The 18,662-nt window shown below is 51.6% G+C and overlaps 7 protein-coding genes across 7 annotated transcripts; 4 read left to right on the top strand and 3 right to left on the bottom strand.

Moving 5' to 3' along the window:
• Window positions 1–1,749: 1,749 nt before the first annotated feature.
• On the top strand, window positions 1,750–1,974 carry DACRYDRAFT_59976 (uncharacterized protein; the record flags this gene model as incomplete). The annotated part of the gene is made up of 1 exon (XM_040775601.1): window positions 1,750–1,974. A coding segment is annotated over one exon (225 nt), but the record flags the coding sequence as incomplete, so codon positions are not given.
• A 1,512-nt stretch (window positions 1,975–3,486) lies between these two features.
• DACRYDRAFT_112446 (uncharacterized protein) lies at window positions 3,487–4,584 on the bottom strand (the record flags this gene model as incomplete). Its single annotated transcript, XM_040769417.1, has 1 exon — window positions 3,487–4,584. The coding sequence occupies one exon, from the start codon at window positions 4,582–4,584 to the stop codon at window positions 3,487–3,489; it is 1,098 nt and encodes a 365-aa protein (XP_040623728.1).
• A 3,602-nt stretch (window positions 4,585–8,186) lies between these two features.
• DACRYDRAFT_32979 (alcohol oxidase) lies at window positions 8,187–10,492 on the top strand (the record flags this gene model as incomplete). Its single annotated transcript, XM_040774364.1, has 8 exons — window positions 8,187–8,389; window positions 8,437–8,510; window positions 8,561–8,829; window positions 9,146–9,345; window positions 9,405–9,555; window positions 9,690–10,034; window positions 10,084–10,309; window positions 10,356–10,492. Coding segments are annotated over 8 exons (1,605 nt in total), but the record flags the coding sequence as incomplete, so codon positions are not given.
• DACRYDRAFT_25499 (Aldo/keto reductase) lies at window positions 10,442–11,634 on the bottom strand (the record flags this gene model as incomplete). The annotated part of the gene is made up of 3 exons (XM_040774188.1): window positions 10,442–10,653; window positions 10,702–11,085; window positions 11,140–11,634. Coding segments are annotated over 2 exons (856 nt in total), but the record flags the coding sequence as incomplete, so codon positions are not given.
• Window positions 11,635–12,966: 1,332 nt separating this feature from the next.
• DACRYDRAFT_25498 (uncharacterized protein) lies at window positions 12,967–13,677 on the top strand. The gene is made up of 3 exons (XM_040774187.1): window positions 12,967–13,200; window positions 13,265–13,339; window positions 13,390–13,677. The coding sequence occupies exons 1-3, from the start codon at window positions 13,051–13,053 to the stop codon at window positions 13,498–13,500; spliced, it is 336 nt and encodes a 111-aa protein (XP_040623725.1). The 5' UTR covers window positions 12,967–13,050; the 3' UTR covers window positions 13,501–13,677.
• A 1,101-nt stretch (window positions 13,678–14,778) lies between these two features.
• DACRYDRAFT_25497 (uncharacterized protein) lies at window positions 14,779–16,289 on the bottom strand. Its single transcript, XM_040774186.1, has 4 exons — window positions 15,971–16,289; window positions 15,545–15,775; window positions 15,384–15,494; window positions 14,779–15,297 (listed from the first exon to the last, which is right to left on the bottom strand). The coding sequence occupies exon 4, from the start codon at window positions 15,288–15,290 to the stop codon at window positions 14,874–14,876; it is 417 nt and encodes a 138-aa protein (XP_040623724.1). The 5' UTR covers window positions 15,291–15,297; window positions 15,384–15,494; window positions 15,545–15,775; window positions 15,971–16,289; the 3' UTR covers window positions 14,779–14,873.
• Window positions 16,290–16,942: 653 nt separating this feature from the next.
• DACRYDRAFT_19116 (uncharacterized protein) lies at window positions 16,943–18,527 on the top strand (the record flags this gene model as incomplete). Its single annotated transcript, XM_040771427.1, has 7 exons — window positions 16,943–17,061; window positions 17,122–17,446; window positions 17,498–17,716; window positions 17,768–17,947; window positions 17,993–18,253; window positions 18,304–18,406; window positions 18,499–18,527. The coding sequence occupies 7 exons, from the start codon at window positions 16,943–16,945 to the stop codon at window positions 18,525–18,527; spliced, it is 1,236 nt and encodes a 411-aa protein (XP_040623723.1).
• Between the last annotated feature and the right edge of the window lie 135 nt (window positions 18,528–18,662).

Genomic DNA, 18,662 nt, shown 5'->3' with positions numbered 1-18,662 from the left:
TAAAGGCTTAGTCATGTCTCTTGACCAAGCAATGAGCTGGTGCCCTGACAACTACTCACTACTGCACTCATTCAAGATGGGTTGTCAGGGCACTGCCTGTTACCACCCCTGGCCATCCATTTTGCCCTAGGAGCAATGAAATAACAAGCCCCTGGAACTTCCTGTGCTGGTAACTGCCTTAGGACAATGGCAGTGGCCATACAAGACATTGTGCAGAGGACACCACAAGACTGCTGTGTCCAGACACTTGGGGTGAGACATAGTGGTGCTAAAGGCCCCTACTGGGAGTAGTGGGACACAAGATGACACTTATAGGAGTCTCCACAATTTATTGGAAAGGTTTGGGAGGCCTAGGGGTGTTGCTAGGATGTCTATCTGACACTTGTAGGAGTCCCCAGACTTTACCTGGACTCTTGGGCTTCTGGTGAACACCTACAAGGTATATGAACAGTAGTACAGTGACACTGTATCCCTCAGATTTGATCTCTGAGGAAACTCCTTAGTCTACAAGCAGTTTCTAAGTCATCTCATTGTCTTGAACCCCCTTCTACACACGCCTGAACACCCTGCTTTCAGAAACCTGCCTTGACTCCACAACTCTTGCTACACTTTTCAGCTATCTATAATCAACTTATAACACCCCCTGGAACCCCCCAGTGACCCCCTTGGACCCCCCCAATAATCCAGCTGGCCCTGGTGATGTGGATATTGACTGGTACTGCTGGTTAGAGCCACTTTCAACCACAGTAGACCCCCCAGCACTTCATCTATTGTTTGGGATTAGTGTGTGGTGACCTTGCTAGACCTAGTGCCCTCACACAGGTGTTCCTCTAACTTACAACTAATACTACTGCTTTACCTTAAAGTCATTGCTTGCTCTAGCTCCTTCCTAGACTGATCCAAGCCTTGATTTGACCCCTTTGACCTTCAAATACCTCTTGTTCACCTCACTTGTCCCGTTTCACACTCCTTCTCTCATTTGGATGCCCTTCAGATTGCTGTGTCCAGCTTCAGAGCCCACACAGGACCTTCAGACGGGTACTCAAGCAGCTCTACCTTAGGAGTCAAGGATCTGATTAGGCTTGGTTTATCTAGTGCTACCTGCTACAGAGTATGGGCCACCACTGTCAACTCACCCTCCAGCAGACCTTCTCCTGATGCCTCATTGGGAGGTGTAGAGTACACTCCCATGCCAATGGAATGCTCAACCTTTGGGATGGAATCAAATGCAAGACTTCAGTGGACAGCCTGATCACATCACTATATTGAGACATCAAGAACCGTGAGCTTGGAGGACCAAATGAAGATGACTACTTCCTCAATCAAACAATTCTTGCTGCATGCAACACAGATGTTGATGATCTCAATGCAGAAGTACTTGCACACCATCCTGGAGAAGTCATCACCTTCCTCTCAGCAGATTTAGTTGTTCAGGAGCCAGGCATTGATGCACAGATGGAAATTCTAACTGAGTATCTTAATGCACTCAAAGTGCCTGGACTTCCCCTCAGCAAGTTGGAAATCAAGCCTGGGTGTCCACTTATGCTACTGTAGAATCTTGCACCAGCACAAGGCCTTTGTGGTGGGACACAATGTTGACTCATTTGTTCAACAAATCGAGTTTTAGAAGTCCAACTCCTTGGAGGTGAACATCATGGTACAACAGCATTCATTCCATGCATCTCACTCACACCATCTGAGGACAATCTCAGCTTTGTCCTGAAGCACCACCAGTTTCCTGTTTGACTTGCATTTGCAATGACAATCAACAAGGCTCAAGGACAGTCAGTCACAAATGTTGGTTTGGACTTATGCATTCCTGTTTTCTCACATGGCCAATTATATGTTGCACTTTCATGTTGTACATTGCCTTCTGCAATTAGAATACTCTTACCACCTCAAGCACCAACTGTAGAGATGCATAGAGTCACTCAAAATGTTGTATATCCTGAAGTTCTTTCCAATATTTCTTAGATACCTGCTTTTCTATTCTTCTTTCTTCTGCAATTTCCTATTATGATTGAAATGTACATAGATACAACAAATGTACCAAAAAAAGACTCTGAGGCAATACATAGGGTCTTTCACATAACTATGCTTGAGCAAAGCAAGTTGGGTCAACCTAGTAGACCATGGTGAGAGTCATGTTAATGGAACTTTGCAACACTTTGACACAGGTTGCAAAATGCAAGGTCCTATGCCCAGGTGTCAGGTGTATGCATGGGTATTGGCTGATGAACACCTACAATGGCATAATAAGCAAAAACAGCATGAAGCAGACTGCTGTTCTGGGCTTCTGCAGCTGGGAAAGCATGATAGGCAACATGAGGGTGACCAAGGTAGAACTTGCATACCCAGCGAGAAGGTCTATGATGCTGATCCAGTATAGGTTGACAATTACAGTTGGAAGTGTCTCATATTCATACACTGACACATAATTCAGGAAGAATGCAGTACACTGAGCAAGGATATGAGTCAACAACATGGCATGGTAGCCTACTGTCAAGAGGTGGGGGCAGGACCATGCTTGGCAGATGGCCAGCAGCAAGATCAACGTGTAGATGGCTCCCCACCTGAATGAGAGTTCAGGGCTGTTGGGAAGGGAAGATGTTAGGCAGGAGGGTGTGCTGTTTGCCATATACTGTACTGGGTAATGTGGCAGAAGTAGTGGACAAATGTTTGGTTGTGACAATTTTGTGTCACAACATGGAGGTCTTATACAATGACTGGTCATCAGAACTGAAACCGCATCAAAACCGGAACCGACACGAGCAACTGTCCAGGCGGAGGCAGTGAATTTACCATCAAAAAGCGATCTTAGCTGCCAGTGGCCGGGAAAGCAAGCATGTATTGTCACCATGAGCAGACATCAGTCTGACTTAGAATTCTTCTCTAAGCAAAGTCAAGAGTGGGAACGGCAATGGTAATGGTAATGGTAATGGCAGCGGTAGCGGTAGCGGCAAACGGAACTGTTTTGTCGGGATATCCTGCATGGACAAGCGCTAGATAAGAAATTAACCCCGATACGTGGATCGTGGATGAGAGGAGTGTGGTGGTGGTAGTAGTAGTAGTAGTCAACAACCCCGGTCAAGTGTGTGTGCGTGAGTTAGTCCACTGTTCGTCCGCAGCTCAGCGCGTCACCCCTTACGGCATCACATAGAACATCATCCGTTCCCATTCACTTCCTACAGTACAGAGTCCATTTCAGGTAGGTAATACATTTTTTGTGCTTGTGCAGAGGGGTGGGTATCGACTACGGCAGCAAGGGTAGATAGTGTAGAAGTGGTACAATGAGATGAGATGATGGAGTCTGAGGAGGGGATGATGCAGATGAAAAGGGAGGGATACTAGTTCGAGGAGATTGGACTGGGAAGGACTGGGGAAGATGTAGTGTACCGGAGTTGGGTTGGGTTGAGTAAAGGGTGGCATGGCGCGTCGCGTCGCGTCTTTCGTCGACTAGCCACGTGTCCCATCAGCGCATACATCTCAGCAGCTCAACAGCACCACCTCGCCCAGCAACACCTGGGGCGCATCTCCCTCCCCCCCTTTCTCCTCTCTGCCCCAAACACTGCCCTCCAAGCTCCAAACACTGCCTTCTCTCACAACACTTGCAAACCAGTCCCGGAACAGTTTCTTCCCTTCGCCGGAATCGCCACTCTGGCACCCGTGGGCTGTTGCTAGGAGCTCATGCACTTCTACGGGGGGTGAACGGGCGAGCAGGGACTTGCCAATCGTTTCCGTCAGTTCGGGGAGGGAGGGGAGGGGGGATGCGGGGAGGGGGATAGGTCGGCGGGTTGGGGATGGTAGAGGGGTTGAGCGGAGTGTGGGGGACGGGGACGAGGATGGGGACGGGGATGGGGAATGATGAGCCGAGTGAGATGAGGATAAACGACGTGCCGGTGCAGGCTCGACCAGTAACACCTTCCTCAGCTTTGGGAGGCACTCCACCATATACTTGAAACTCTTCAACAAGCGCCTCGATCTTGCCGGTAGCGTGAGAACGAGCACTTCCAGACTGGGGAACAACTCCCCCAGCCGGGAGTAGTAGCCTGCCGAGAGGTTGTCGTCGTGTTCGTGCAGGACGGCGTGCATGAATGCGAGACTTTTGAGGTGGGGACAGGGGGTCCAGGAGGAGAAGATCTCTAGCGGGTAACGTTGGCCTCCGGGGATGAGTGCGAGTTCTTCCAGTACTTGCGTGGGTGGCCGAGGCGCAGAGAGGGAAGGGGAAGGGTTGAATGCCTGGATCTGACCTTCCAGGCTGAGGCGCTCAAGTGTCGGGTACGCGGCCCAGAGGCGCTTGACGTCCGACGGGGAGAGGGGGATCCCAGCGGCTAAAGCGAGCGCTTGGGTTGGCCTCTTCCTTGGTAGGTCGAGGAATGCCCTTAGCTGGCTTGGAGTGCGGAGATAGACGCGCGCGTACAGGTGGCGGAATGCGAGTGAGGAGAGGAGGCGGGATGTTAGGCAGAGAGAGAGGAGTGTGTGCTGTACGATTGGTGGGTGGGAGTAGGAGGTGGTGGGGAGGATGAGAGAGTCGATTATCTCCAAGAGGAGTTCGAGGGGAAGAGTGCGTTTTGTTGGATGCATGGTGAGTTGGTCCGCTTTTGGGTTGAAGACCGAAGAGGGCAATGTGAGTGTGAGTCTGAAGGTTGAGATTGTTCTACCCAGTGTGAAGGGTATATAACGGAGTGAGATGCGGAAATGGTGGTCTGCGTGGGAAGGTGTATGAACGCTGTAAGGGGGATATTTGTACTCTTTTATCACGAGGAAAAGAGAGTTACGTGTCCAGCTAACAGCCATACACCGAACACAACACACAACACACACACACACACTTTCACGCCAATTCCATCACCACACCGCTCTCTCCTTTTTTCTCATTCACGACAGAAGCATGATAGGGTCCACAGATCCACCAATCACAGCAAGGCCATTCCTAACCAGACTCAACATCGTTCACTTCACTCTCACATAACATCAACATACACAGATCTGATAACTCTCTACACTCCCACAATACAACCACACCATATCCCCTTGTCAGAAACCCATTTCCTGCTCTCCCAATTCCTCTAACGACCACTGCGCTCAATCCCAGATCCACCAACCACAGCGCAGCATTTTGTCATCCCCACGCCTCCCACGTCCTAAATTGCACCCGCCGACTTGGGCCGGGTGGCACTGCAGAACCCCCGAGAACCAACTCCTGCCCCCTTGCTCCCAACCTGCCAATCGCGGAACAAGTGATACCCGATTTTATCGTATCGCCGACAGAGATAACGCGCGAATCTTCTCCTTGCCCGCCCCCAGGACACTTCTTTTCTCATCTGTTCCTCCTCTTCCTCTACCGTGCGCTGGATCAGCTCGTGCACAGCTTCGAGATCAAAGATGTAATAAAACCGACAATCACTCGGTCCATCAACACTAGTAACACCTCCGCCCGTGCTCCAAACCAAGTCAACCGAGCGCGAGCGCAGTAAGACCGAACGCGTAAGGCGCCGGCGCCGGCGCAGCTTCTTCTCGGCACTGCCAACAGCTGGAAGGATATTGGCTCCTCACTCGTGCAGTGCATCTGTGGTGTTCCGTTGACTTCTTCCCCCACTGCAGCCTGCGGTGCCCGATCGAACCGAAGAAGACTGCGGACAAGAAGCAGAAGCAGAAGATGAGGTACAGCAGTGCTTGTGGTTGTGGTGCGGCCCGTGCGGTATACGGTATACGGTATACGGTATGCGCTCTCCCGACCCGTACAAGCCCACTGCTGCTGACAGATTTTCACCTGGCTCAGACGCCCCTGCGGCCCGCACCAGCAGCAGCTCCAGCGGCGAACGAGCAAGAAAAACATCTCCCCTCCTTCCCCCTGCACCGCCAATTCATCAGATCAGATAGATCAGATCTCCCCCTCTCCATCTTGCCTAGAAACAGGGAATTGTCGCTGTCGCTGTCGATGATCCAAGTGTGCGGTCAGACCCGGGCCTCTGGCCACTGGGGCTGCACGAGTTTGTTCCCCCCCCCAGTTTTCCCCGTGCGGGCGGGTTACGTAATCCCCTCTCTTCCCTCTGGGCAAGCAAGATGGGTCGGCTCGGTATTTCCCGGTCACAAGACACAAGGGCGGGGCCAGGCCCGGGCCCGGGGAGGGGGTACACTACCAGACACCAGACACCGGATACCGGATTTCGTAGGCTGTCCTCACTGTTGGTCAGATTCCTAACGGGAGCGGAGAGATCTGTCATCCGCCCTTTCTGACTGGCTGCAAGATAGACTATATTTGTTTATAGATGCGCCCTCTCCACTCCCCCTAAGCCGAGCGGAGTACGTCGGTTCCAGCCGACTGGCCAGCACCGACGCCCTGTGCATATCCTACCCACCCGGTCCGCCCCTCCTAGCCTAAAGCACCCTTCCCCTTCCCCTTCCCCCTTCCCCCTTCCTCCTCCAGCTGCGTCCTTCCACAACTCCACCCACCCACCCCTCCCCGAGCCGCCCCCACCCCTTCTGAAGCCTATCACAATATACGGCTGTGCACCCGCAGGCTGCTGACGCTGTCCGAACTCTCTGCCTCCGGGTCGTTTACTCCATGTGGCATGTGGAACTAGTCATGTAGGCGCTAAGCGCATGACCCGCCCACCTTTGGCGTAGAGTTGGGGTTTCTATTCTTGTCTCCCTCTCCGGGGTGGGGTGGGAGTCAACAGAAAAAGAACGGAGAGAAAGGCTGCTATACGTGTATTGGTCATCTCGTCCATGTGGAACTAGTCATGTAGGCGCATGACCCGCTCACCTTCGGGCGCGTAGAGTTGGGGTTTCTAATTTTGTCTCTCCCCCGGAGAGGGGAGGGAATCAACAGGAAAAGGAAGGCGTCGAGCAGGCCGTTGGCCATGCGGGTATTGCGGGGTGCGACAGAAGTAGAAAACTTGGATCAGCGTATTCGGATCGTACCACTTTTAGCGAGCAAAGCAAACGCACGCAAGTCACCCTCCTACCACTAGTCTCCAGCAGAACAGAAGCTGTTCTCTTCTCACCGTCAGCACAGCTGATCCTCCTATGATCTACGCCTCACAGACGAACCGAATCGTACGACTCCGCGCAGCAGTGAGCTTACTTCCCTCGGCGCACGGCGGTGCTTCAGCTCCGCTTCAGCCCTTCTGCTCGCCTCCGTCCAAGCCCAGCACTGTAAACAACATCAGCTCATCAGCTCATAGCGGTATCATGCCACTGAAGCACACCGAGCTGCACATGCAAGCACCGCCCAAGCATATCAGTGAGCTGGAGAGTGTAATCGACAACTGCTCCCAAATGCGGGGTAACGACCGGACGTGATCCGACGTGACGGTACGACGAGCATGTGACGCCGCACGCTTCCGGAAGCCTTATGCTTTCCCTACAGGAGCACGTGAATTTGAAATGTCGGCGCCGAGATCGGCTGCCGGTCGTCAGGAACCCTCGCGGGTGTGTTGATGCCGATTCGTCAAACTCGGCCGGGGCGGTTCGTCCCCACATGCGGGCTTCTCTTCTAACTGAAGAAGAGGCGTATCTCCCAATCAGCAACGCGCGATTGTCGTGAGAGTCTAAATTATGGAGGAGCCCGGTCGGGAAGGTACGGCTTCGGGATTATGGAACTTAGGGTCACTGCCGTTGTCGAACAATGACCGCTTGCCAGCGGTATGTCCCTGAGATGATCTTGCCAGCGAGAGATTCATTTAGAGCAATCAAAGGATGTCGACGTGGTTATTCGTGTAATGATACCCAGTCTGTGGAAGAGTCGCTCAGGTGATTCACCGACATCGGGAAAAGATCCCTCGGTTCTGTACCATAGTCCACTTATCCCTGTTGCTAGACCTGTTTGTCAGCAGGATCGCACAGTGATCCATTGCAAGAAATCGGCATACCAGTCGGGTCCCTTTTCGGATCGGCTGCCAAAATGCTCAACATCCCTGTGTTCATCAGCTGCCAGGATGGCAACGCCAAGTACAGTTGTTGCCAACTTGAGTTCACCTTTCTCATCATGCCTCTCGTCAACGTCGAGGATGTGCAGGGAAGGGAATTCGACTATGTCATTTGCGGTACGTTGTTGGAGCGTTACTCCTCAGAAATAGCGCTGACCATGCCGGTGTGCCGATTTGATAGGCGGCGGAGTAAGCCATGTTGCCGTCTGCCGACGAGGTTCCAGGGTTCTCATCATCATGCACTTCTTGTAGACTGCCGGGCTGACCTTGGCGGCACACCTTTCGGAGGATCCCAATGTTACGGTCCTTGTGCTGGAGGCTGGCAACGCCAACCTGGATGATCCAGCCATCCTCGTTCCCGCCCAGTATTTGCGTCTAGCTGACGAGCGGTATGACTGGAAGTTCGTCACCACTGAGCAACGGTATTGCAATAACCGACAGTATGTGTGGCCCCGGTGCGTTTTTCTGCCTGAGGGAGTTGACACTGCCTGAAAGCGACCAGAGGTAAGGGCCTGGGCGGCTCGTCAGCTGCCAACTTCATGGCGTACATTCGACCATCTGTCGGAGACGTAGATGGTAGGATTTCTCTCCTCCGTTCATTCGAGTTAGTTCTTAGGAAAGATTAGCTTGGGAAGAGCTCGGGAACCCGGGGTGGAATTGGAATCATTACCTGAAGTATTCCAAAAGAAGCGAGAAGTGGGTTTGTGTGAAGAAGATCGGTTGTCACTTTTTGACGCATGTCAGGTTCACGGATCCGTCTCCTGAACAAACCATCAAGTATCGGCAAACATCTGAAGAGCGATTCCATGGTAGAAACGGAGAGCTCGAAGTCTGCTTCCCTCCTTTGATCATGGATGGAGAAGCGCCGTATCAGATGGTACTCCACTCGAGCGTTGTTTGTCGGGTCCGGCGCCGATGCTCCTCACCAGGCGATGAACGCAGTGGGGATCAAGACCATTAAAGAACCGGTATGAAATCTTTGGTCAAATGGGGACCGCCAGTTGATCGCGCGAAGTTGAGCGGTGACGTGAACGGGATGTGGATGAGCGCGGTCACCATTGGTATGAGGTTGTGCCTCTTCTGCCCGAAGCGCTTGTCATCACGCATCTTCCAGATCCACTAACGCTCACGAGATCTTACGCAACTACGGTACGGTCATCAGAACGAAGTGTGCAAACAATAAAACTGTCTGCTCACCGTGGAAGATGTAGGCCTTCCTGGAGCCAAACCTTGTCCGAAACAACCTCCTCGTGCTTCCGGGTGCCAACGTTTCCAGGCTCCTGTTCCAGGAACCCGACGACCTTTCGGCTTCCAAAGATTTATCGGTCCTGAAGGTAGAAGAGGTCGAGTTTAGCCGTGGGGAAGCAACATTGACGGTAAGGCCTACCCGAGATGTCATTCTTTGCGCTGGGTGAATTGCGACGGCCACCGACGTCTAAGTACAAAATCCGCTGACAAGGTATGGTTCAGGACGCTGAAGTCCCCACAAGTGCTCGACCTGTCTGGAATCGGGAATCCAAGCGTATTGGCGCCTCTAGGTGTGGACTGCAAGATAGCGCTTGATGGTGTTGGCGAAAATGTGCAAGAGCATATCTATTTCTTATGGTGGGCATATTCCATGGTTCCTGCGAGATGTCTGAGAAAACCACAGAAATGGATCCAAACAAAGATTGGCATACCTTGGACAGACTTCTAAAAGATCAAACGTGGGCTACGGAGCGGATGAAGCTCTTGTGAGCACCGGGCCTTTTGAAGTTTGCTCGAGATCTGAGCCTCGTTAGTGAATCCCAGCAGGGCATACACACGCTCGGCTTGGCGGGGTTCACATTCACCCCCATGCAACAAGTCTGTCCCAACGCCGATGAACTGATTACCTCCCACTGCGCCAAGTTGAAAAGCCTGTACCAGGACGGCAAGATCAGTCTTGCGTTGTGGGAGCAGTACCAAATCCAGATGCGTGTGTTGCAGAGCGAGACATCAGTTGATATGGAATGGACGACAATCCCCCAGTGCCACACATTTCGTACCCAGCCTGAAGACGGCAAACAGTACATGACGGTGCTCGTGGCGCTGAACCGTCCCTTCTCGAGAGGCTCTATTGTGTAAGTCGATTAGTGTAGACGAGGGACAGGCTTACTGATCGGAGTAGCACATCGCTTCCCGTGATCCCGTCGAGCAGCCACTCATGGACCCACACTATTTCGAGCATGACTTCGACATGCAGTTACTAGTCGAGGGCCTCAAGTTCGCTCGGAAAGTCGCTGAGGAAGAACCATTCCGCTCATGTATTGTACGAGAGGTCGACCCGGGCCCAGCTGTTCAAACGGACAAGGAGATGAGGGAGTATATCATCGACGGACTGATGACGGCCTTTCGTACGCGCTCTTAGCATTTGAGAGGACAGTGCTGACTACCGAACAGACACGGTGGGGTCGTGCTCCATGTTACCTCGAGAGAAGGGCGGGGTGGTTGATAGCCGGCTGAAGGTATATGGAACAGAGAACGTGCGGGTCGTCGACTTGTCCATTGTCCCACTGCATATCGCCGCGCATACACAGGCGACTGCATATGCGATCGCGGAGCAAGGTGAGTGTGAGCTTGTGGGTTAGAGCGCAATATTGAGCGCATATATGCAGCGGCCGACCTGATAAAGGGCGTCATATGAATCAAGCGCATATATCAACCTTGAACGAGGTCAGACTCGTCCATAGAGGTTCCTCTGTTACATTCCATTCAGCCATACAATTCTAATTCTTAAGACTCTTACAATTGTCTCTGGACCGTTCGTTCTCAGAAGTCGTTCATATGCTTCTGGAAGTGCCTGAAATGCAGCTTCTCGCCCGCCTCGTCGATCTCAGCCACTTCCTCACTCGTCAGTTCTCCACCTTCGTATGCTGCCAAGTATTCCTTCAGCCTCTCCTCTTTCGTCGTCGTCGTTACAGAGATACCGCCCTTTGCCTCCAGCCAGCGCATGAGCACTTGGCCCTCCGTTTTGCTGTACTTCTGTGCCAGGCGGGAGAGGATAGGCGTAATGGGGCCAGAAGAGACGCGTGTGATAGGTACGAGCCCCCCAAAGGACTCGACGAGGATGCCGTGCTGCTTCATGAGCGCGAGCAAGGGGGTGAGCTGCTTCTGCACATAGGGATGAAACCTGTGCATAAGTTGTTAGAGTGATACATAATGGAGGGACGAAGTCTGGGCATACTCGATCTGGTTCACAACTGGCACATCCCTCGCAACCTTGAGCACTCGCTCGAGATCCTTCGGACGGAAGTTGGAAACCCCGATGCTCCTCGCCAGCCCCTCAGACTTGCACTGTTCCATACCCTTCCACACCGCTTCCAGTTCTCCTGCCTTCTCGAACGGGATAGGCGAGTGAACGAGCCACAAGTCGACGTACTCCACCTGGAGCTTCTTCAGGCTCCCTTTCAGACTGTCCGACACGCTCTCCCCAGGAGCAAGCTTGTCCAACTTGGTGGTGACGAATAGCTTGTCCCTAGGCAAGCCGCTCGCAGTAATAGCATCCCCAACAGATGCCTCGTTTGCATACATCTGCGCTGCATCGATATGCACGAAACCGGCTTTGAGCGCGCGCTGAACGGGGAGCGACGCGTTGGAGCCGTAGAGCGCTGTGCCGGTGCCGAAGGCAAGCTGAGGAACGGCGTGCCCATCGAGCAACTTGAGGATGGGAGGGGCCATTGGGGCGATGGGAAAACAACTGATGGTGGATGGGAGAGAGGACTGAAGGGGAGCAGTCTTGATGGTGACGCGAGTGAGGCCGACGGAATATTGGTTTTGCCCATTGCGTGCCCCGAAAATCATGAGACACGATTGACATATCCAAACGGGCAGCCTGCCGATAGCAGCAGAATGAACTAAAACATTTTTAATAGAGTATTTTTAGAATGTTTTATACCTAAAGCTTTTTTCTCGGCGAGAAGAATTATAAATCTTCTTTAACGTTACTCATGTCAGCATTTTCTCTGATTGGGCTTACCTAGTTTTTATTATAACACTATATAATACTTTTAGGATTTCACTATACGGGGCATGATTATATCGGTTTGTTCTGACCTCTTTTCCTTGCTCAGCAATCCAAGAGCCCTATAACTTCACACTGTCCTCATTCCCCGAGCTGATACAATCACTTGGTAACCTGTCCTGCTCTGTCACCGTCTCTGGATAGTGGTGGTTTGGGGCAGAGGGAAACGGTAGCAAAGGGCAAGGGACGCGCCGCAGGTGTTGGTTGGCGCGGTGGTTCTCTGAGACGTATGTATGCGTGTCGATGGGAGCGATGTGACGTGACCTGCAGGCCAGCTGGTAGTTAAGCCATTTCTCAACCCGGGGGTGCAATTCTTGAAAACGCTCGGCATTTGGCAACTGTTATAAATGACCAAAAAAAAGTAAACCATTCCAGTTTGACCGAGCGTTGAGTGCGGGAAACTAAGACTGCGCTTGAAGTCGTTTAGTCCTTCACGGTGTAGTCCGGGAATGTGACTGCCCGCGGGAGTGGGCAGAGGTTACTCCTGAAAAATAATGATGTGTTACCGAAATACCCGCTTACACGCCTGCATTGGAATTCCCGTCGGACACGCCTACAAATCATGCAATGTTTACAAGAAGAGCGTGGTAACACATGTTCTTAGGAACTTGGTTTGGGACCTTCGTTATTCTGCACACTAGGTATGTACAATGCATGAATGACAGAGAGTTTAGTTCAGGTAAGTAATAAAATTTGGCACAGGAGTGGGTATTGAATACGGTTACCGGTCGACTGGGCATGGCCCCGTTTTGGTAGAGAAGTACAGCGACGAAACAGGACAGGGAGATGATGAAGGGAGTGAGAAAACAGATGAGGACGCGAGTCAAAGACTAGCACGCTTGTTCCGCGAGGGGCCTCCGAATCTAACGAGTGTGCTCGTTTCTTTAATATTGCGATTGGCTATGTACTCGATATCCTTCCACCCTTTGTTTTCCATCACGGCTCCTTCGATTTCGTGATTGGCTGTGTTGCCGTAATGTCCTGAACTCAAAGTTCTCTCCTTGGCTCCCATTCTTTTCCGTCATTCCACCCATCTTCCTTAGTTATAAAAGTACCTTGCCTCTTTGAAATACGATGTTCACCGACCTCGGCCTACGGACACAGCACATATTCTGCTCCCATGCAAAACGACACGGTCTACTCCCCAACCTCTTCCCTACCAAACGGGCCCGAGATCTCCCTTGGCTGGGCAGTGGTCTACGGCTGCGTATTCGTCGTCGCAGTCTGGAAAGCATGGCCTATTAGTCACATCTACATCGCAGGGCATTATATCTTGCTGATCACCCACCTCTTGACTCGCTGCATTTCGTTTTGGCTAAATTCATCCCTGGGATACGTCTTGGAGAGACCCCACAACCTTTATCTGTACAAGATCAGTGCCTTGGACATGCTCGCTGGTTGCGCAAACATCACCTTGGTCGCTCTCGTCTGCTCAATCATGCTTTCTCAAGTTTTGAAACCAGGAGGAGCAATACGATTTGTGCCACTGCTGCTCATCATGCCATTGTAAGTCCCCGGCTCTAGCACAGCACCTTCTCCAATGTTGCTTATGCACTGTGCAAGGGCTTTGTATGTCATATCAAGCATCAAGATGCTCCAAGACATCGGCTCCGTGCTTTCTGCCGAAATATATCTCAATCGGTGTGAAAGATCCGAGGTTATCGCGCAGAGCTAACGCCATCCCAGCGCGATCGCCTCATTCATGGAGCTTGTCATCTTCATCATTTGTGCTGTTGTCGTCCTGCATCATATATGTCACGACGGTCGCTTGACTCAAGTTGGAAGAATGGGTGACGTACTCGCTCTGGTTCCAATGGTGTGTAGAGATTGCTTGCATTCGTTGTCCACTTGTCTCAACGCATGATAAAGGCATTGACAGCTGGACATCGCCTCTGGAGGTTCACTAATACGAACATCGATACGTTGAACGAGGTCGGCACGGCGTTGTCACACGTGTCTTTCTGGGCCCTGGAGGTCCTGGTCGAGTTTGTCATCGTCTTTGCCATCATTTGCATCGGACTCTCCCGATGCCTCAACGCCAGATCCATCTCGGTGGAGCCAATTGTTTCGAGTATTGAGATGGAGACGCAACCTCATGTTCCTTTCTCTTTTCAAAATGAGAATCACCCTAATGTAGAAGTGAACTGGACGTACGTTCACGGTGTGGTCGCGACTTCGCCTCTTCGTGGTCGCCACAGCCCTTTGACCTCCATTCCTGCTCTAGCGCCGGCGCTCAATGCTCGAGGCTTGGAAGAGCAATGAATTTTACTCCTTCGGTTCAGTTTCCGACCCTATTGTTTTGTTTCACGAGTCTGTCGTTACCCGCATGACAGGCCTACAAATGATCCTGTACATCAATCAGAGTCCACACATACCTCATAGGAGATCTCACCGTTCCATCCCTCCAACTCCTGCTGGAGATGATCGACTTCATCTCCCATCCCATCTTGCACTCGCCCAACGTGTAATCAACCTGCCTCTCCCTCGTTCCCATAGACCAGCAGCTGTCAGCGTGTCCATGCTCAGGTGTAGACGTTCCTCGACTTCCCCTTTGCCAAAGTATATCCTCGATTAAGATATTGGATTGCCAGCACGTCGTTTTTGCGATATTTGAATCTAGTGAAGGAGAAAATACCAGATCAAGCGCCATCAGTGCTTGGCATTACAAGCGCTGTGCGTCAGGGCCTTCGATGCTCGTGAAATTCCATTGATTAGAGAAAGGAAGCGGGCAGGGATGCATATACAGTCCAGTGCGGACAGTTGACAGGGGTTGACCAATCCGCTTCGTTCAGACGACCACGACAGCGACGGCGACGTCCTGCCTTAGTGCTTGGATAGCTGAGCCTGTACATTGGAGATACGTCGAAGTGGTCGTTGGATACCACTGGGCGCTATCATTACGGTGCCCCTATTTGTAGAATGGCCTCTCCTCCTGGAACACCCACAACCGAATTCCACCCTCCGCGGTTGATCTCATCTCTTGTTCCCTCCCTCTCGGGGCCCTCAAACCTCCTCGCCGCCGTACCTGGCGCAGCGCACGCTACGGTCTTCCCCCTTCCAGCGCTGGATGATGGCCCCTCCTTTCCAGGTTCGTACGAGCTCGGCGCCCTACCAGTCGGCAGCGTGGGTCGCGCGAGCAGCTGGTCGAGATCGAGAGATGGGTGGGACAGGGATGCGCCGAGGCATAGAGGGAGTATAAGACGGAGAAGAAGCGGCAGGAGCGTCGCGCTCGTTGCTGCGAGTTTGGCAGAAGGGGAGGTCGGGGTGGATGAGGAGGTACTGGCGGAGGAGAGGAGGAGGGTTCTAAAGGACATCAGAGAGGTATGTTCATTGCCTTGATATGTTCCCATCTTAGTTTTTTATAACTTGTCTCCGTATTTTCTCCTCTCGTGATCGATATTCAACAGTTGTTCGCCGGTCGTCCAACCCCGGAAATCTGGCAACGCAGCTTTCGCCCCGACTCAGTATACGAAGACCCGCTAGCCAAAGCAGTTGGGATACGGCAAGTCGCTGCTCAAGTTAGTCTTCCCCTTCCACTCGTCACACGAACCCAGCTAACTCCCTCTAGTTCTACCTCTTACCCCTGCTTGTCCCTCCCCAAACCCTGCGTTCCCACCTCCTCGCTTCCACTCCGACGCAGCTCGTCCTCTCCCTCGTGCAGGAATATCATCTCCGGGCGACGTCACTCAAAAAAGTGGTCAAGAGCGTATTGGTGGTAGACTTGGATGTGCAGGATCGGGTGAAGACTTTGTGGGATTTATGGGAGGGAGAGGACGTGCCGGTGCGATGGGGTGCAGGGGTGAGTGCCATTCTTTCTGCATGGAAGGAGTGGCTTGCAAAGAGGAGGTTGAGATTGAAGATGGGGATTGGCATCCTACAACCAGAGCTCGAGAAAATGCCGCCCGCTTGAACCGCCCCTATCAGCGATGCTCTTCCCCGTCTCCTTTTGCCTGCATCATCCGCTATCCTGTCAACGATGCTGACTCGTCCCTAGATCTTACGACGGATGAACGGGATAGCACTCCCTTGGGTGGTGAGAGTGCCGAAGGAAGTGTTAAGCCGAGTGGAGGGTTGATGTCATGCACGATGGAGCGTCCGACTGCAGCTTTGATCATGGACTGGGGGACGGGGGATCGGAACTAGCGAAGGAGTCGAATGTGGGAGCTTTAGCGACGAGTGCGAAGATAAGGGATACTGATGGGGTCTTCAACAAGTGAGCAAGGCGATCTTGGATATTCGTGTGTATCATATTCAACACGAGGTCATGCATATGAGTAATGAGTTAATTAAGAACTAATATGGATTTGTTCTACGCCGCACGTTGGGAGAGTCACTACACCTCGGGTCATTTGTCATTGATTTGACTCTTGCTCTCTCTAGTAAAGGCTTTGACTGGGGTTTGTTTTAAGTGTTCGGTTGAGGTTTGAATGCAGCTCGGGTTAAGGTTTGCCCCGATCTGGTCCAGGTACGTGGCTGTGCTGAAACTGAGGTGACAAGCCGTGAAGAAGCACCACGTGGAGTCCCTGCCTGAGTAAGCATCAACTTAGGCAGTCCAGGCCATATAGGGTCTGTTTCTGCAGTTTAGTCCTGTTAATATCTGTTAATTTTACCCACACCTATTTATATCCAATAGAGAGTAACAAAGATAAAATAGGTTAAAATTTGGTGCTAGGTCTGCAGCTTACCTCTGTTAGTTTGTGAAAAGCTTGCTACATCTCATATACTAACAGTCCCCTTCTGCACAATCCAGGTAATATTAATATATATTGGTACCTATCTCCATCAGGTAGCTAGGATCTCACAAATTCTTATTTCTTCCATATCACCTCTGCTATCTTTCACAGAAGCTCTACTAAGCAAATCTTTTTTCACCTCATCCCCTAGTTCACTCCTTCCCACCTTCTCCCTCTCACGCCCAACTCACCTCCCTTCACCTCACCTCACCCATGTTGACTACCATATGATTATGGCTCTGCCTCAGCAAGATTCCATTAATATTGATCAAATCATCGGCAAGCTGTCTAAAGCAAATTGTCTGGCCTTGGTGAAGGCTATACTGACCCGTGGGTCTGCTAATGAACAATGGTAAGTAAATTTTGTACTGCTCATTTGGCAGCAGCAAGATAATACTTCATCTTCTTGCAGGTCCATCTCCTCCAATGAACTTTCATGTGCTGACGATTGCTCTGAGCTCTGGGGACTGGTTGATAAGCTCCAGGCTGAGGTTGAGGACCTCAAGTCCTCTTTGACTGAGCTGAAGGAAGACCAGAATGATCTCCGCAACCAGCTCGTCACTGCATCTGAAAGGCTGGACACCATGGAGGTGACCAAATCTGCTCCTGCACCCACCAAGACCTCTTGCTGCAAGTGTTGTCAGGGCTCTGACCCTGATCTTCCTTCCCTTCTTCCCACCAAGAAGGCTAAGGGGCAGCTGATGAAGGAAGAAGCAGCTGTACATGACTGTCTCTATGTAAGTTGCTCACCTTCATGTTGTGTGCATTCTGATGCTAACTTGACCCAGAAACACCTCAGGGCCACTCTCCTGTGTTTGATTGGATATGATGCCCATGTCACAGGGGCTCCAATGCCCAGGAAGAACAAAGATGCAAGGTACAGTCCTGAAGCATCCACTGGCTCAGCACCCTTCCTCCTCCCTGATTGGGGGACTTCCCTGTGGACAGAAGGGGAAAATTTCACCATTGTCAATCAGACAGTGCATTTAGTGCAGGAGCTGAACATGGTGAGCTTTACAACAAACAGCAAGATAATACTTCACTTGCCTGGTGGTCAGCATGAGGACCTTGTGCCTGCTCCATATGAGGAGTGGGTCTCTCATGCTGCTCTCAAAGATCTGTTACACACAATATGGGGCAAGTTCAAGCAGCAGTTTGATGCTGAGCATAACCCTTCACAAAAGGCACTCAGGGACAAATGGGCTCTTGAAGGGCATCTGTCTGAGCATTGTAAGACTGTAAGTTTGCTCCTGTGGTGCTTCCATCTACTGACCTTCCTTCAGCAGTATTCATGGGCCAGTATGGGTGCTTGCCTTCAAGCCTTACAGCAAGGTGTACCTGAGGACAATGTTGAGCAATTTGCCTTTAAGATTGTGGATGAGAGCTGGGTGGGAGAGGAGTGGGGATGGGATGACCAGCTGGATGACAGTTTGCATGATGCATGGTGGCAGACCATGTGCAATTCTGGCCAGCTCAGCTCAGTGCAGAAGCATGACCATAAGTGTGCATTTGAACTGCGTGCTCCAACCTTCATGTCCAACAATGTACGTGCACTGATTGGCTGCTGATTGGTGTTTGCTGACACACTCTTCAGTTCTGGAAGATCTGCAAGACATTCATACTCATCAAAAAAGAAGCAGACATCACCAATCCCACCTGCCGGGGTAAACATGTCATCACTGCTCATGTCGACCTTGGTAACAAGTCTGATTACCTCATCCCAGCTGGGCATGAGCCCTACAATTTCATGGTGGACCTGATGTATCAACTTGATCACCCACATTTCAAGGTCCAGCCATGCCCCAGTTGCATATCTGACATCATCATGGAAGGAATGAACAGGGGCAATGCCACCTGGGTCCGTCTTGACATGGTTATGGAAAACTAGCTATGTGTCAGGGCACCAGTTCATTGCTTGGTCAAGAGACATGACTAAGCCTTTATGACATGGAA

The sequence above is a fragment of the Dacryopinax primogenitus genome (genome assembly GCF_000292625.1).
Source record: "Dacryopinax primogenitus strain DJM-731 SS1 chromosome Unknown DACRYscaffold_26, whole genome shotgun sequence".
Taxonomy (NCBI): Eukaryota; Fungi; Basidiomycota; class Dacrymycetes; order Dacrymycetales; family Dacrymycetaceae; genus Dacryopinax; species Dacryopinax primogenitus.
This window is presented reverse-complemented; position numbering and strand designations above follow the sequence as displayed.

Excerpts from the sequence above, each read along its gene's own strand:
- DACRYDRAFT_25498 (XM_040774187.1), top strand. The coding sequence starts at position 13,051 with ATGTTCACCGACCTCGGCCTACGGACACAGCACATATTCTGCTCCCAT. Across the intron at positions 13,201-13,264 it reads TGCGTATTCGTCGTCGCAGT|CTCTTGACTCGCTGCATTTC; the intron begins CTGGAAAGCATG and ends CTGATCACCCAC. Across the intron at positions 13,340-13,389 it reads AGAGACCCCACAACCTTTAT|CTTGGTCGCTCTCGTCTGCT; the intron begins CTGTACAAGATC and ends CGCAAACATCAC.
- DACRYDRAFT_25497 (XM_040774186.1), bottom strand. The coding sequence starts at position 15,290 with ATGTCCTTTAGAACCCTCCTCCTCTCCTCCGCCAGTACCTCCTCATCC.